The sequence below is a fragment of the Zootermopsis nevadensis genome, unplaced genomic scaffold (assembly GCF_977971745.1).
Source record: "Zootermopsis nevadensis isolate Lab colony 2312 unplaced genomic scaffold, Znev_1.0 Znev_ptg000013l, whole genome shotgun sequence".
In the NCBI taxonomy this organism is placed as follows: Eukaryota; Metazoa; Arthropoda; class Insecta; order Blattodea; family Termopsidae; genus Zootermopsis; species Zootermopsis nevadensis.
The window spans coordinates 13,326,656-13,345,590 of record NW_028259145.1 but is presented as its reverse complement, the minus strand read 5'-3'; the positions used below and the strand labels follow the sequence as shown (position 1 = coordinate 13,345,590).

The 18,935-nt window shown below is 39.4% G+C and overlaps 1 protein-coding gene across 16 annotated transcripts in view; it reads right to left on the bottom strand.

The window, feature by feature from the left end:
* Positions 1-629: 629 nt before the first annotated feature.
* hth (Meis homeobox homothorax) overlaps positions 630-18,935 on the bottom strand; it is a 650,834-nt gene continuing 632,528 nt past the window's right edge. For 9 of the 16 annotated variants that reach the window (XM_022058903.2, XM_022058897.2, XM_022058895.2 and 6 more), the window contains 2 exons: positions 10,275-10,454; positions 630-2,647 (listed from right to left, as the gene is read on the bottom strand). In XM_022058903.2, the coding sequence (XP_021914595.1) occupies positions 10,297-10,454 (158 nt within the window). In that variant the 3' untranslated portion in view covers positions 630-2,647; positions 10,275-10,296. Of the gene's footprint in view, positions 2,648-10,274; positions 10,455-18,935 lie in introns of those variants that run through there. The other 7 variants (XM_022058899.2, XM_022058901.2, XM_022058900.2 and 4 more) reach the window with 2 other exon arrangements.

The window sequence follows — 18,935 nt, the reverse complement described above, 5'->3', positions numbered from 1 at the left end:
GGTCTCCGGGCAGAGATGTGAACTCGGGATCTCAGGAATATAAAACGAGAGTGCTAACCACTCGGTTGCAACGTTCTTTCATGTATGACACCAACGTTTCAGCCATTTTCATGTTGATCTTCAACATCACACATTTAATTTAATACAAATTAAACGTACTGTAATGTGAGGTTATGAGAAATATATTTTAAAATCAATCAGACGTAATTTAATAAAACGTTGTTACAACGTTCAAGCCAATTTTTGAAGAGACTCTTACAGTACTTATAAAAACGTACCAAGGCCTACTACGAAAATTAGTCGAAATAAAAAGAACACGTTTCTTGATGTCATTTTCTTTGTTCTTTTGAAGAACTGTCGAACCTTGGCTCGTGGAGTATGTAATTAGTGATGTATTGCGTGGACGGGGAACCATTTCCTGCAATGTTAATTGAAGAGCTGCATTAAAGAAACTAATCACCTGAGTTGCAATGTCCGTGTATACTTATGTAAGCCTTGCTGTATTGATCACAATTATTATCTAGGCTCTTAACTTACGTATATCTCGTACGGGAATCTGGACACATGGATAATTGGCAGTCGGATTCAGATAAATGGTGAAGGAAATAAAGCATAAATAAAAAAGTAAATCACAACAGTCATAACAATTATGATTTTTTCTTGACAACAGCACAACCTTTTTTGAAATATTTTTCAGCACAATAGTACTTTTTTGTTTTAATTAAAATGACGGAAAGGTGAGGTAGGATGGAACTGTGATCGGGGGAGGGGGAGGCACAAAGAGCATGGGGTGAGAACGGAGGCGGAGGGGTGTCGCAGGAACGATTTCATATCAATAATTTTAACACTGGTATCTTACTGTACGCTAATTCTGCCGAGAGAAGCACACTGCAGACAAAATATACTAGAGACCACTAAAAATGCTAGCGTCTCAAGAGCGTTTTTCGTTCACTGCTTTGTTACTAACAACCAGAGGACAAAATTGTTGTTTTTGAAATTTATGACACAGCTTATAGAGTACAATAAGATAAATATAGACAATTATTAAGAAATTTAAGAAAGTAATTTGTAAAATCTGTATAAATTAATAGCTCTGTCGATTTCTTGATCTTTTCGAGTAGTGAACGAAGGCTATTACTTTTCAACTCTTCAGTTCTCACTGAAAAAGTTACAGGTATTTACTTCTGTTCAACTAATTTCTGAACTGGTTCTACATTGACATGAAGAGGAAAATCATACATTTATGTTAACTATGGAATGCACTGTGCTTCTTTCGGCATGGACGGTATTAAATGACATTTGCATGTTTGTTCCAGGATACAAGGGGGTCCTCTCTGATAATTAGACGCCAGCAGAAACAATAATTGGTCTGTATTACATCTATTTTTCGATCAGGCCAGTAGCACCATTTCTATGGACAATCATTGTCCCGTCTTAAAATAATTCGCGTTCTTGCAAAAAAAAAAAAAAAACTCCATCGTTGTGTTATATCCACGTGATTACTTACCCAGTAATGAGGGAAATTTTAAATAAATTAATTTCTGTCTGCTGGAAGTAACACGCAAATGTCAGATGAATACCATTCATGTTATATATTAACAAGATGATGTCAAAACAAAGGATTTGGGGGTTTGGGATTTCTAAAGTCTACGTGTGGTTTCCCTTATATTACTTTTCATAAGTAACACATGTTTGTAGTTCCTGCTCGAACAGCGCAAGCAGCAGACGAACAGAAGACTGGAGTTGCACTTCATTCATGGGGAGAGAGAATTTCGGTTACACAGGACAAACGACGCCGGCGCTGCTACTGTTCGTCCCCTCCCGATGTGAAGGGTGAAAGGGGGGGACACTCATTTTAGTCTATCCATTATAATATGATACATTATATATAATAATAATAATAATAATAATAATTACTATAGTAAATTTCTTTCTACAAAGTCCAGGTTCTTTTGTGGTTCTGTTCTTTCAGCAAATGCCGAAGTTGTGTGATGATGGCGGAGATCTTGAATTTGAGAGATGGGTCTATGCACTCCTTTCCTGGATAGACGTTACCACAAATAGCATGGGACGAGGGTTATTTAACCGGGAACTGCCTCATTCTTCGTCACACAAACATAAACATGCACTACCCTGACGTCTCCACCGAACAGCATTTTAAATTAACAAAAAACACTATCATTGAACGTTTTACTCGATTGTTTTCCAATATTTACTCCTTCAGTCAAGAAAAAACACGCACCTTATCTTTCTAACAACGAATTTAATGTTACGGATATTTTTTGTACAAATATTCCCTCTACACTTGTCTCTGTTAAGGGAAATACAATTACAATTTTTGTACAAAGAATCATCACATTGAATTTGAATATTTCCAACTTCTCGTTCTTCGTCTTCCAGTATCGACACTTCCGGCCGGTCACACCGATAACTCGGAGACATTTTCTTCGTTCACATAGTTTCGTAGCCGGCATTCCTTGACAACGACGAAAATGCCGACCGAGTCCTCACAATACTTCTGGCTTACCGGAGAAATGGTGATAACGACAACTCACGGGACAAACTGGAAATGACGTCACTAGAAGTGCACAGATGAGCGACACGGACGCCAACTAGATGTCTTCTTGAAGAAACTCGTTTGGGACAACTGAAATTCAAGAAAATATAAATTAATTGCGTGTCTAATGAGGAGTTTCACAATTTGTAGTCCTCCTCGCCATATATTATTGGGATCATCAAAGCAAGGAGGATGGAATAGCGGGGTATGTAGCGTACATCGCGGAAATGAGCAATGCGTACGAACGTTTGACTGCACAGTCTGAAGGGAAGAGATTACTCGGAAGACTTAGACACAGATGGAAGGACAATTTGAAATGGATCTTAAGTCAATAAAATTGTGGGTGTGTGGATTAGATTCATCTGACTCAAGACAGGGACTGGTGGAAGATCTCCTGAACACGGTAACCAACGTTCGGGTTCCTAGAAAGGTAGCGAACTTCTTGCCTATTTGATTTTGTTTGTATTTTATTTGGACGTATGTCAGAAAATTTTGGTCTCCCGTTTAAAAACCGCTTGCACTCGAATGCATACATTTGCTTTGACAATAATAAGATACAAATGCAGGCAAAGTAAATTTTCAGACAGTACAGAACTGAATAAATTAAAAAACGATAAATGAAGAATGAATATTTGTATAAATTTAGACCTAATGACATCCTTTTCCGAGCATCAATCCCATAAGTGGCCGAAATTTTGAGTATTCAGTACAACCATTCTTTAATTTCCATATTAAGAGTATTATTATAATTAACACTTTGAAGCTTGTCTAAATAACATTAAAAAAATTCAGTTCCTGTTTCAAACAAAACCCAATGCATCTCCATTAGAAGTATCAACCGATTAATGATGTAAAGGTAAATAACAATTGCCGCTTATTCTGAGAACTATGAGAAACACTTATACATATTATGTAGGAAAAATTCAAAATTACTAGTTGTTAAAGGTGGAGCATATAGTTACCAGTAATTGTTAAAGGGCCAAAGTACTTTGTTTCTAACAAGCATTACAAATAACTGTGTCACAATATTTTGCCTCTTGTTGAAAATAAAAAGCTTAATACATTTTACGTAAATCCAAACACTGGCAAAAGTCTTTCAAGTGAAACTGCCAAAGGAAAAATACACATAACAATCGGTAATTACAGTAATTTACTGTGAATAATAGCCAAGTAGGTACCATAAAATGTGTAATTATATGGGTAAGACGTACATGAAATAAGTAGCGTGCAGTTCTGACACCAAGTAAATTGTAATTTACGTAAAAAGTACAAGAGGCCTATTACATGCAACATGCATATATATACACACACAACATATCTCAAGCTACAAGAATGCAAGAGAAAAAAAAACATGAACCGAACAAGCCTTGCAGATTAAAATTTACTAATTATGACCAAGAAAACAAACAAACATTACTCACTATTAATTAAGTTATGACTATCTTTAATACTGAAACAAGGTTGATAATAGTCCTATTAAAGAAAAGTTCATTAATAGCCTCTATTATACTTATTGGGAATATTAAAGAACAAAATTTGATGTTCGTTGGGCAAACACAGTAATGGCACGTCGCAAACATTTCTGAGAGACAGCAGCAGCTAGTAACCTTCCACCACAGCCTATGCGAAAGTATACATTGTAATCAACACCTTATTCACAAATTAATGACGTAAATAAACATATTTGTAATTCTACATTTAAAACACTTTCAAATAATAAAATATACATATGAAGGACACGACAATCTATTTTAAACTAAGATTCTTCAGTGGAGTATAATGGTGTCACCTCTTTTGACAGGCCTCCGTCTATTCAGTTTTTCCTCATCAAAACATCAACATACAAGATCCAGAAATCTGATGTGTGTTTCGTATCATGCAGCAAAATTAGCTTGCACTTCATCACAGCCATTTAGGCAGGATACTGAAGAGAACTGCACAATAGTAGCTTCACGAAATATTATTTGGATGATCTAATCAAAGAGGATGACAGTGTGCATGGAGGAGATGAGAAATGCGTGCGGAATTTTGGTTTGGAAATCTTGAAGGGAAGAGATACTTGGATGACCTAGGCATAGATGGTAGGATAAAAATAGAATGAATCTTACAGGGTTGGAGGGTGGCTCAAGTTAGAGACTTTTATCAGGCTCTTGTAAACGGGTTCTATAACAGGCGCGAATTTCTTGATTAGCTGAACGTACTATTAGCTTCTCAAGAAATATTCTGATCCATGAAGTTAGTGTATGGTAACTGTTCTCAAAAGTGGGAAAGAATCATGTACCGTAAATCTGAGCTTAAAACTTCTGAAAGTAGTTTCAAATCCAGTTTCGCCGAGGAAGTGAATGTGTGTGAATCACTTCGGACGTTTAATGGGGGAAAAAAAGAAGAAAGAAAGAAAGAAAGAAAGAAAGAAAAAAGAAAAATCAATTCAGCACAATAACGATGCGAGCGCCAAGGCATGCAGACGGACAGGTAAGGGCAAAGCTAAGAGGCGTGGTCGAGCTTAGCTCATACTTTCAGGTATTTATAACATATTATTTCAACAGAGCAGTCATTCTTGAGAAACTAAGTCCTTCAGTGGGTTAACAAACAACTTGAATTTAGTGGAACCCAAAGACATATTAATAGTTTCACAACATACCACCTATGAAAGAAATGTCCCGAGCCAGATTAACCCAATCCACATCCTCACACCAATTTTTTTTACAATCCATTGTAATGCGAGCTTCCGTCTTTGTCTAGGTCTCGAAAGTGTCCCTTATCACTTCTTCCAAATAAAATTCTCTATACACCCGCACCCACACGTGCTACATTCCCCGCCTATAATATCCTCGATTAATTCGCCTTAATAATATTAAAACTGTGAAGTTCCTCGATGTGCACTTCTCTCCATTTTCCAGCTACTTGCCTTCTAAACATTCTTCTCCGAGGCAGTCCACTTACAGCGGTACCGGAAAACTGTACGAAATCAGTGGTTTTATAGGGGCACAAAACTAAGATAAAAATAGCAAAAACACAAGTCCCTCATCAGAGGTTCCGTGAGTGTTAGTACACGCATCACAACCAGGTTCTACAGCCTATGATACTGGAACTGTTTAATGAATAAAAGTCCATAAACTTTTTCAGGCATCTGGTCAAAGAAGACATGGTTTTCCGTCTAAAAAATGGTATTACCGCTATGATAACTGCGAACACACATTAAACACCACAAATGAAAATTCTCATCAACCCGTTCATTATTTAGCTTTGTCACAGATTGCTGATAAGTACATGTACCAAAAATACTACAAAATTTATATTAGTGCTAGTAAGAAAAATACGTATTTTATTAAAATTATACGAGCCGGTGTAGCTTGGTCAGTATAATGTCTAGAGTACTGGCGCTGAAGACTGAGATTCGATTTCCGGCACGTTACTACGTCCTAACCGGCTCTGGAAATCTCCCAGCTAAATGTCCAATGAGGTTAAGAATGAGTAAAGCTATACCTCCACTCCCCATACGTCTGCATGCAAATTTCCCTTTCACCTGTTAATATCATATCACATAAATAAAATAGTGCTTTCTCCTTACCTCTTAGAATGCGTGCAACGAAACTTATACCATAGAGCGGTGATGTTAGATGTTCGTGCAGTAAGCTTCAAAGCATGCAAACCCAGCATAGACCTTCATTAAACTTCAGATTAATTCAGAGGTATCAAAAAGCGGATTTTATAATTCAATTAAACGTTCACCAAGCTGCACTCAATAGGTAAACACATAAATGAGCAACACATTTCTTAGAAACACACAAAAGTACGCACGAGGTATCTGTGGTACTGGCAGCATTTACAAAGACATGTCAATAGAAATTAAACCGTTCGAACTACCATTTTACACAGCTAGATTCGTGTTTGTTTCGAACTGAATTAGAATATCGTAATTAACAAATATGCTATAGCACTTTACTCACGACGATTAAAAAAGATTTATAACGTGAATAAAAGTCAGCTCGAAGCAATCTATTGTCTTGCAACAAATGGCATGATCACGAAATGGTAAATTAATAACAGACGTGGAAAAGGCCAGAACTCATTATGTTGTTCATACGACTCTTGCAGCACTGTGACTGATAATATTCATTACAGCTGACGAATTAACCTGCGAACAAATGCTTTTCTCCCTTTGAGCTACGTAAACAAATAAATGACAAATTCGGTCTGTCTGATATAGCTACGGGCCAGCTGAAAACCCTCTGGGCAGAGTATCTAACGAACCAAATCGATATACGAGTAGTTATATGTTCTACTTACAGAGCTTATAAAAGTGTGCTGTATGAGTTTTCTTACTAGTGTTTGAGAACAACGAGTTCAGAAAAGTACACGAACCCAAGAAGAAGTAATAAGGAGAAATTTAAGATTGTATATGACGAGGAACTTCGTTGTTTATGTCGGGATATTGAAGCTTGGGGTTTAGATTAACCTATCATATAACTCTACGGAATGGATACGACTACTAATTTTGATTGGGAAATCTCTGATAAAATGTCCACGTTGAAGACCGAGAAGGATATGGGAGCATAACATAAAAAGATCTTAGGGAGATTAATTGTGATGAAGGGAGGTATACAGAACTGACATAGGACCGCGTCCTTGGTGGATATCCGTGTTACTGTGCTCAGCCTCCGGGTTCAGTTACTACAAGCACCTTCTTACATCTTGCATAGACAAATCAATACATCCTAAATGTTGGTGCAATGTGATCGCACAGAACACCGTGATATGAAGAATGTCACTCCTACATTTTGCTAGACAGGTTCAAAATTCGATAAGATAACCGGGTTATTCTGATAAAATGTTTCGTACTTCCTTATGCCTCTTCAATCAGATGCCAAGGGAATCGTTAAAATTCGGCCAGGTAAACCTTTCCATAAAAATTCGGGGAATCTCTTTGAACAGTTCAGAGACCATCATCTTTTCAAGAAGGATTTTGCTCCACGGAGTTGTCATTTTAACTATTATTACTGTCATCAAAGTTTGTGAAGTGTTGCACCCATATCAACAAAGAGCATAACTTTTAATAAATGTCTCTAAATAATTACAAAGACATTGTAATTGGTGTGTAACAAGAAAGGGTGTCTGGTAATAACATACTACGACACAGACGATTTATTTATCAGTGGTTTGTGGAGACCGTAAGTCTTTTTTATTATGGGTGGTGTTTGGCTCAAGACATGCGGAAATGATAAATGTCAGGCAATAGTAAGCAAGTGTAACTACGAACAGGTTGAAGTAGACAACAGTTGCTAAAGTGACAGTCGGCAAACCTTCCCGACAAAATAAAGCAAGAACACGAGCGATAAATCCAAGCAAATATCGCCAACTGACAAAATGCATTCAGTGAGAAAAATAAGGTACACGAAAATAAGAATTTCTCTGACCGATAACACGTTAGTCGACATACTAACTAGCGTAAAAGCAATAATTCAAATTTACTTAAAACAGTGCACAAGACGAAAAGCAACAAATAACTCATTTCTGAAACTCTGAGGCAAGCCATTATTTTACACAGTCCACTGCATTTCTGTGATTCCAGAATTTTAAATACTTCCATTAGTGTCTCACTTGTACCTAATTGTCAGCGAAATGCACGCACGAAATACATTAGAGACAATGTTAAATATAACCAGATTTAAAACTTTTATAAGATATAATGGACAACTGTAGTCCACCGACGTTACTTTCCGGTATCATAACTTCAACACAGTATACATCCATCAAGAATAACACACTCCTCAGCGGTTACGCACCACAAAATTTATCTCTAGCCACTCTGCCATAGCGACCAAGAGCTCCGAGTAATATGTAGGAACAACTTTTAATACTTATACATTGTACACGCGTTGACAAATGTAGCACAGAGCCAGCATTATTCTGTAAATTTCTTGTGACGAAACTGATATCACCGTTCGGAGTTCTTATACTTGGACAAAATCTTACTGAAGAAGTAAATACTGCATTGTATTTCCAAAACAACTTTAACCCATCATGTTTTCGAGTCTCGATAAGAAGTATGTCATCCGTGCTAAAAATAACAGTGAAATGTGTAAATAGACCTATATACAAAATACACTCTCGGTGTTCCTTTCACTGAACTACGTTTTAAACATGAAAAAATTATTACGCGTAACTTTTTTCAAACTGGCCTATCTAAACTGACATACATTCGACCACGGTCAATTACAGTAACTCACATAACGCACAAAACTATTTTCTTCAGCTAGGTAAATGCAACTAACCAAGCATCCACAGAGAACAGAGTCCTCCTGAAGAAGACAATTGTAGCTCAGTCGGTCAAGAAATTGGCCGACTTGTAATAAAGCAGAAGAATATTCATTACCGTTTTCACAAAAGCCAACGACCGGTCTGTATCAGTCTACGTCCTCATGCCATATATCTTTTAAGATCCATTTCAATATTATCCGTCCACATGAGACATCCAATTCTCTTAAAGTTTTCCCATTAACATTTTCAATGCATTTCTCAAGTTTTCTAAAGCTTCACTTCCAGTGACTTGGTGTCGCGTTACCCACACTGCAACGCTAAACACAATCCCAATAACATAAACATTACAGGCCTGTGATACTTTAGGTCTTCACGCCAGTGAAAATGTACTTTGTTGTTTTCGGGGAACGTGACGTCGCGTAGTCTTGTAGGTGATTAGTAACGTGCTATCCCGAAGACAGAGGCAATACGAAATTTTGACAACAAAATAAAGACTATACGACGCCACACCTCTGAAGACGATAATCCACACGTTCCTCAGAGACCTGGGTCTTTTTGTAACGCTAACTGTTTGGAAGTAGAGAGAGTTCCTACTTAAGCCACCTTCAGTCGGATTATTTTAATTCTAATCAACAACACTAATACATGCTGTTCATCGACATACATCACGTTGGCAACATTGAAATTAGATTAATATTTAAATATTACTCTAACTTTCGTAATTTGCTTAATTTCCAAGATTGCTGCAGACAATAAACGGAAAATCATCATGTATCAGTCAAGGAATTTGGCGGAGAAAGAACTAAACTATTAAAATGGATCGTAAGGGGGTGTGGACTAGTGGCAGGCTCTTGTGATACGGTAATGGACCTTCTGACTACAAAAGACGACTGCACAGAGGTAGCTACTTACTGGGATACTGGTAACGACCCGTTCTTCAAGTGCCTGAGCACTTCGGTCCCAACTTTTCGTTGGCTTGATCTATAGACATCCCAATCTACTCCCCTGGTCGAAATGTGCATAGAATATATGAAAATTTTTAAATGCAATACCGAGAAGCGAAATAACTACAAAACTAAATTGGAAATAGGAAAAAATCTGTTCTTGCAGATCACTAACTGATCAACGCAGCGTATTATTTTGTTATAACAGCTTGCGACAATGGCTCCTGTACATGTCATATATTTGGCACAAATCTGTTTGTTACGAAGTGACTGATGTGTACTGTCTGGTACCTGTATAGACAGGTGTGCCATTCTATAAATACAGTGTTGTCAACGTCGGTAATTACATCTCAAAACGAACAGTTCCCTCAACACGTACAAATATTTAAGGAAATGTCTAACGTTAATCTTACAACTATCATTTCGACGAGTTAAGTAAGTCAGCCAGTACTTACTGGAGCATTCGCATTACGTGTTAATTCTTAGCGCTGCAGCTGCATGCAATGTCTTACCTGTTGGTGGCGACGGGAGGTACTACAGGTGTCCATAGTATTGTGGGTAGTGATACTCGTTGTGGAAGCTAGGATCACCAGGCGGTCGGTGCATCATTTGTGCCTGCCCATCCATCATGTACCCCATGGAGGCTCCGTCAGGGCTGTATGCTCCACTTGGACCTGCATGCGGGGAAAAGACTAAAGGTCACTGGGGTCACATCCCTGTCCCACCCCCGTGAAGGGTTGAAACGCAATGTTTATGGACCTACTGCTAAGACAATAATGTCACTGAACCTGCTAAAACGGGCGAACACGAATTCCTTATGAGATTTGGTGTTTTCACGGCGATGAACATGCCAATGTTGGTCATGTGCATCGTAACGCTGTGTGGACAGATACCAGCGTTTTCCAGTCCTGAAGAAGGAAGCAATGCATTTATCCAAAACGCTAGTATCTACTTTCAGGTCCGCACGGCGTTACAGTCCAGAAGACCAACATACTCCAGTTTTCTCTTAGACTACCGATATTTCGCCAGACACATAAAACTTCCGAGGAAACACAAGACTCTAGGTAGGGTTACAACTGTTAAATATAAATGAATGTAGAACTAAATCTTTCTACTGCATTCTCTGTATTATTAATGCTGACTACACTGGTCATGAAGGCAAGTGACAAGACTAATTAATATATTCATATGCCTATCACATAACTAAACGTATAATAAAATACCTGAAAGAGAGAAGAAATTAAACATATTTTGGACAAGACACATACGCAGCGTTATAGGAATGTGAATGGAAACCATCGTAGCCTGTACAGTTAAATACGTAGGAGCTTTCATACTAAGAAGAAGAGAATCATTAAACAACGTGTTCTCGCATACAATGAAATTAAATAATAACGCTAAAAGTAAAAAAAATCCCAATTATGATGGGAGACAACAAGAACAAAAATTGCAAGGAAATTAATTAGAATGCATCTCAGGATTGTACACGATCCGACCTCTCAGCAATGAATTAAACTTTGCTTTACTTGTGGCACGCCGACACAAGGACTTTCATCCAAAACTATTATGCCTATTGCCCATTATGAATCAGAATCATCTGCATACAACAGTTCAGAACGCAAAATAATCTCTCTCCCGAATTCACTGTTACTCAAGAAGCCATGGGCTCTTTCACACCAGAGCTTAACTACAGCAATCCCCTTCTGTAGAAGGTTTCAACAATGTTAAACTCCCACGGAACTTTGTCCACGTGCATCTTAACTCCCAATGCACAATACACGCAATATACACCAGGTTTCAAAATCTGATAGGCCTGTTGATGCTTTTGCAAGCGGGGTTGCGGTGTGTCGGTACTCCAGCAGTTTCTTTACTCCCAGCATTAACGACGATAAAAGCTGATACACATCGCCAAAGCGCCTGCTGATAGCAATTCACAAAAATTGCTATTACCACTAAATAATATAAAACTGCTATTTCTGTCCTCGTAGAAACATTCAAAATTCTCAGTGTTCATCAACGTAAAGTGAACGCAAGCAAACATCTAACAAGACCAAATACCCTCACACCACCCCCTTAGCTATCCACCAATATCACGGTCACCCTGCAACTCATCTAGCTGCAGCTCTGGACGAAGGGGATTGTGGGTAATGGGTCTCGCGGTAGTCTTATCTACACAGCAACCCCCACACCCCCACAACCAAGGAGCATTAAAGGTATGGAGCAATTAACTCGGTTATGGAGCACGAGGTGGAAGAGGGGGTTGTTTTAATGTCTCCATGTGAGATTAGATACACAGAGCTAATCGTACACTCGCAGGGGAAGCACTACGGCTTCTGTCTGCAATCAGACATTGGCACTGGACAAGGTAATCCGTCCCGAGCAACGACTTCACCGTTATTACCGGTCACAAGGGAGCTCATAACATTGGGGGGGGGGGGGGGGCAGTGGTCTGATGTCCACTACATGAAAGATCGGCAAACGGGCTGTCGTTACTCGGTTCTATAACGTGTGAATACGTCAAACAGCACAACAATGAAATGTCAACTTCCAACAGAGCTAAAGGATCTTAGACTATACAAAACTATGAATAACCGTAGCTGTCATTTTAATGGGTGTGAAACTTCGTATGTTTACTTTAAATGATGCAAAAAGATTGCGGTTATTTGAGAACAGGACGCTGAGTAGAATATTTGGGTCCAATAGTAAGACGAAGAAAAACTTCACACTGAGTGGATTCATAATGCCTACTCTTTATCAAATACTGAGCCTATTAGGGTGGTAAAATGAAGGCGAATAGGGCGGACGGGGCATAAAGAAAACACGAGGAAGAAGAAGAATGAAAGAGACTGCTTGAGTGACCTACGCATAGAGCGGATAATAATATCAAAATTGTTCTTAAGAGCGTGAGACTAAATGCTGGATTCACCAGGAGTGAGACAGGTACCAGTGGTTGAATTTTGTAAACACGAGAATGATCCTTCGAGCTCTATAAATGGCGAAGAATATCTTAACCATGGACTTAGCTATAGACAATGGGCCATTTGGACATTTTCTTTATTTTCCATCACTTTCATCAAAATATGATGCCCACTTGCATGTAAAGCTGTCTGTACGTAAGGATGCGTGTTTACGCCACAATGATATGACGATTAAATGTCGACATTGATTTTAAACATGTAGATAGAACTTATTTATGACGATGAAGACAGTAAGCACCTCTGAAACGCCAATTTCTACGAGATTACATGGTACAACGTCCCACAGGACAGTCATCTTCAAAATAATTTTATTAGGAAGGACAATGTAAATAAACGTTAAGGCTTAAACTAGAAAAAACAAACACAGAAAAAGACGAAAGGACAAAGGCCACAGCGTGCTACACATTTTAATTAGAAATCAAAATTCAACCACTGAAGAAATGGATGGATCAGTTGGGATAGCGGAAAAGGTCATAAGGCCTTCGTCTTGTAGTTGATGACGATAAAGATTAGATGTATGTGTTTAATCACAATGACATATATGAGAAAGTTCGATCACAATGTCTGACTCACTTGTTTACCTACATTCAGTAATGCGGATTTAGAAAATAGCAGAAACACAAGGCCAAATTTTAACACAGGAAAATGTCAGTGAATACATTATGTGTCACAGGAATAATGCTATAAAATACGCATAATTCTTAAGCCTTTAAAATTAAACAGTTAAAACAAAAACTATTGCAGATTTTGTTTCTGGACAGTTTTAATGTGAGGTTTTAAGCTGTAGCTTATTTACTCACAGGCAACACAAATTAGGCATTGCCTGTCCGTATTTAGTGCACAGGTTAACAACTGATACATCGAAAATCGGGGACAGGGCATTATGAACAACCTACAGTAAGAGCAACAGAGTAAGGAATGACAGGGAGGTTGGGGAAGAGTGGGTCGGCCCGGGGGCGAGGGGTGGCGGTGGTGAAGAGACTGAAAAGCCGGATGACCAACAACAACCATTCCGCTGGGATTGTTGAGGGATTCCGGCCCACATTTCCGGGTTCCGGTAGTTGCTGCCTCCCTAACCGCCTCCTTCAAGCAGCTTAAACCACTGAAAGCTTCCCGGCTCATTGGTGAATGTAGCAGGGAGCACTAGGCCATGTTTCCCTGCGCAGTTGACTACCATCCTTCTTCTGCAAAACCGCCTCACTACATCAGCACCTCAAACCCGGCTATACATTTACATAGAATCAAAGGATTACTTCATACATCTAAGCATTTCGTACTGAGAATTGTAGTTGCCGTAATCCGCGCAGTCTCTAGAATTAACAAGCAAAGTCAGGGTAAGAGGGAGACCATTCAGAGGACGTCAAAGAGGCCCCTAAACACAAATAAAATGTTCAAGTGTAAACAACATTTTTTACGTCGAAAAGTATTGCGCATGTGCAGTGTTGTACAGAACATAACAAGCACGGCATTAGAATCTTATTCCACAGTTGTCAGAATTAAGATGTAAATGCTGCTGAGGTTGTAATGGAATTGTATGCGAAACGTGAACATCCCAAGAAAACATGCGCCCTCAGTTGTCGTAAATCCTATACCCTACAAACACTGGTCTGAAGTCTGGTCAGCTGCTAAAGAAAATAGCAACACAAATGGGCAAACTCAGAAATGGGAACTGCACGCAAGTTTGTCAGTTATAGCTTTAACAGCGTAATATAAATTCATATTCCCCCCCCCCCCCCCAGTCAATGCAAAATACTTCGTAAGGATAGATAACTGGTAGCATAACAAGAAATCAATATTCACTCTACTTTTAAAGATAAGCCTTTTCATACACTTTTTATCGGTATTTTGTCCGCAAAAAGGATTCTTGTAAAACAATATCATATTATGGTCCACACATTATCGACGTCAATGACGCGCAGGTACGTTATCGCCAAAGATAACATCAGAATTGTATTACAATTTAAGATTTGAGGTTTTCCACAGCGGTGAGTATGAAGATTTCTGTCTTCTGGGTTGTTGCGCTGTGTAGTCTGGTCGATGTTAACCAACGTTTCAGAGGTCATACTGCCTCCGTCATCAGGGCAGGCAGTATGACCTCTGAAACGTTGATAAACATCTACCATACTACACAGAGCAACAACCCAGAAGGCAAAAATCTTGTATTACAATCATTAAAACAGTGCCCGAAGAAATGTTTGGTAGTGGGTGATGTACAAAAATACAATCACTTGCCTGACGTGTATGTTGCATGCTCGAGATACAAGGCACGGAATATGCAAACACAGTTCAATCAGGTTACATGCTGTCGGACCGGAGTTCGTTTTCCGGCAGAGGCAGGGATGTTCCTCCTCCAGATCCGCTCTGGGGCCCACCGATCTTCCTAACCTACGGGTATCGGCAACTTCTTTCCTCAGGGTAAAGCGAGGGTGTTAGGGTTTCTCTTCGCCCCCATATAATTTCGAGGTTAAAAGTGTTCGGAGCTTTATCTCCACTCTTCCATACGTATTCATGGCGTGGTGCTTAAATAAACACTGGGCAGTTTAGTTCACAGTTCATATGATTTTAACCCGAAAGTTACACAAACTTTCCAAAAAAGAGAAACTCTTATTATTGGAAAGAAATATTCAAGGCTTGTGTTTGAAATTAAATTGCTCTTAAAAAGTTAAGTGAAGTATGCATGAAACAAAAATAAAAATCCGTTCATACAATATGCTCAATTACAGAAAAATTGAACGGGACTTCAGATCTGACAGACTTCCAAGTTCTTGAATTCCTCTTCTTAAAGTCTCTCTGTAGGAAGGAAGTTGAAAGTTACGGGTCTGAGGGTGGAAATGTTGGGTATATCATGATATCAGAGAGTGCACCCTCCATCATCCCCCCTTTAGTTTCCAGCCATCAACCCCCAAACCCCTTACCCTCCGTGCTGCTCTTTTCTGATCCTGCTGGAGACAGCGTAAGAGATATGGCGGAAGTCATTGACCTCCGCGGACCGATCCATCACCGCGGGTCTACAGACAATCTGGACAGCTAGGGGGTTCTCCTGCAGCACTCAGCCCCTTCGGGCTCATTTTCACTGCAGAAGCGCATTTTGAAGGTTGCAGACGACTATAGCACACATTTCAGCAGCAATCACATCACATACGTGGGCTGATAGCTACAGAATGTCCTATTTTATATAGGCGCAGGCCAAAATTTCTTAAGTTCGCGTACGACCCTAGAAAAATCAATTTAGTTCCATCCACACCCCTTGCATCTGCTTCAGCAATGTTTATTTTTTGCACAAGTACTAAGATGTTAAATGTGAGAAACGTGTCGTAACTGTTTTAAAATTAACGTCTCTTCTCAAATGACATTCCAACCATTACCCACATAAATAAAAGGTATGTTGCAATACCAACATTAACACTATTATTATGATGGACATTTTTTTGTGTCTAAGGTGTACTTGATATGGCCCTTCATAACGTGTCGAAAATTGGCTTTATTCACTTCTACAGATGACTGATTATCATTACGCAGACATATTATAATTATATCTTTAAGACTGTCAACATTTGGAATTAAACCCCGGAACTTCTGAACCCGATGATCTGGTTTTTAGCGTACTAACCTAACATTCAAAAGGTCACGAATTTTAACCTCAGTCTTCACCATTAACCTTGAAATAGAAATCAAACTTCCGAAACGCCATATACAGGCTATCAAATACCCGCGAACTGCCCACAACGCCAAACACAATATCACAATCCCAATAAAGCAACCGCTTGTTACCATAACAGCTTCCGTAAAACGTGATGTAGCCCCGATGATGGAGACAGTACGCCTCTCCGAAACGTAAGTATCTACCTGTTTAGTCTACACATAATAAAAACATCTACAAGACGCACAAAACAAAAGAGCAGACAACATTTACTTTGAGACTGATATGCCGATGGAATTGGCCGTGCCGAAGCTCAGGCGGCTATACGTTGTCTGCTCACAGCAGGGACACGTGTTCAGTCCCGGGAGATTTCAAGTCAATGGCCCTAGAGCATGTTTATCTCTGACTTCATCTGTTTTCCCTGCTAATCATCATTACATCACTGCTCCACGATCATGTACGTATAATCGCCCCACGAGTTCTGCGATAGCCCTCACCAAGCAGCTCATTAACATTCCCTCGGTCATTTCTGATCAGGCCGGCACTTGGATGATCTATCCGGGACAACAGGCTACTACAAGGAGAAAAAGCCAAATCATCTAAACGTTATGAGATGACAAAGAGAGTTTTAGCGACTTTATGACAGTAGCTGAAGATATTTTAAGTATTTAGAAATTACCCTATATGACTGAATTGAACTTGTTTCATGTAAAAGTGCATTTTGTAATTAGGCCCAACGTACCTCAGGAATAAAATATTGACTTAAACAAAGTAACAAATGTTTTGTTCGATGACTAAATTATTGAATCGTGTTGAGTATTAGAGGACACGGAAGAAAGCTGATGTGGCCTACTTTAATGTGCAATACTGGCATTTACCTGGAGAAACTAAGTAAGATACGAAAACTCAGTCATAACTGGTCTCTTTGGGTCTTGAACCGGACACCGTCCGAATAAGAAGCTAAAGTGTTAACCATTCGAAAGCGACGTTCGTTATCACTTCGTTTTGTTCAACTGGTTTGTGACTTGCCGGCCGGTCACGAAAATACACAAAAGTGTTTTATCTTTAAAAAGTACGGGAAACGACAAAGATTAACAGGTCTAATTGCGTCGGGATAAACTCAATTTAAACGAAAAATTGAAAATGATACACTCAAAGAAGGGGGAACAGGTTAGGAAATAGACGTCGTTCAGCCGTTCTAGAGTTGTTACTTGCGTACAGAAAGATGGACGAGCAAAGTGGCAGGCGCTGCTGAGTGACAGAACAGGGCCTGAATTACACAGGCCTACTACATGATATTATTTATTATATTATTTAGTGTTCTGTCTGATGACAGGTCCATATGAACAGGATCCTTCAATCCTTTTCTCGGACTGGGACCTGTTCATATACGTTCTTGGCAGATGATCCAGAAGTGGTTTGCCATTGCCTTCTTCTGTGTGTTAATGGAGTAATTGTTGGGATGCCACGGAGAAACCGGGGAAGCCCCCGGAGGAAAACTCCGTGTTGCCTAGACCACGGCCTTGCCCAACACAAGTTATAAATTCGGGCACCGCCGGGAATCGAACCCGAGACCCCAGGATTACAAGGCCAGCGTTCTAACCGCTAGACCACCGTAAATAAAAAATAGCTACCATTACTGGAAACAGCAGGTGCAAAACAAGAACAAGGAAGGATAACTACACCAAAACACAACTGAATAGTTAACGAAATAAATACTTGAATTTAAACTAGTGTCAATACAGACTTCAGCAAAAAAATATTCCTCAATATATCCGACATACTTAATGTAAGAATTTTACTCTCTCAAACGAAACTGGGTGGCCTGGAATCGAATTGCTGATGCGGCTGTTAATCGCAACCGGAGCCTGCCCGGACTCGCAACGAGCTGCTGTCTGTCTCGAGATATTTATTGAGAGGGAGGGAGCGCTATTGAAGTGCTAGTGGAAAACTGTGTAACTTGCTGCGTGATGAAGGGCATGTGAGGCAGATTTCAATTATCGGACCGACGCGACGCAAGACGCCCTCTTGTGGCCGCGGCGATCTGACGATCCCAAAGCTCGTAACGCGCGTGGGGTCACAAGAAAATCAACTGGAGAACATGGCGTAAGCTTCTGCGAGTAAACAAAGTACTCTAGACGCTTCAAGTGCAATACACTATGTGTTCTAAGCCAAGAACATGCATCTAATAAGTCCGACATTATGTTCAATACATGAAAAAATATATTCATATCCCATAAAATCAGCAGCGACTGACTAAAAGACATTGTACCAGGCATGGTTGTCTTCTGAGTTGTTACGCTGTGTAGTCTGGTAGAAGTTTGCCGACGTTTCAAAGGTGCCTGCTGCCTCCATCATCACAGCATACATTTATGTTTTGCATCTTATAAAAAATCGAAACTTTATAATGGGTTCTAAAGAAGTTTGGTAACAACGTGCTATGATATTTGAAGTTAAATGTTCTTTTCTCGAGGCATTCCACCAGTTATACATAGAAGCGATTAATTCGAGCCATAATATTGACAGTTGTCCTTGAAAATAAATATCATCTTATT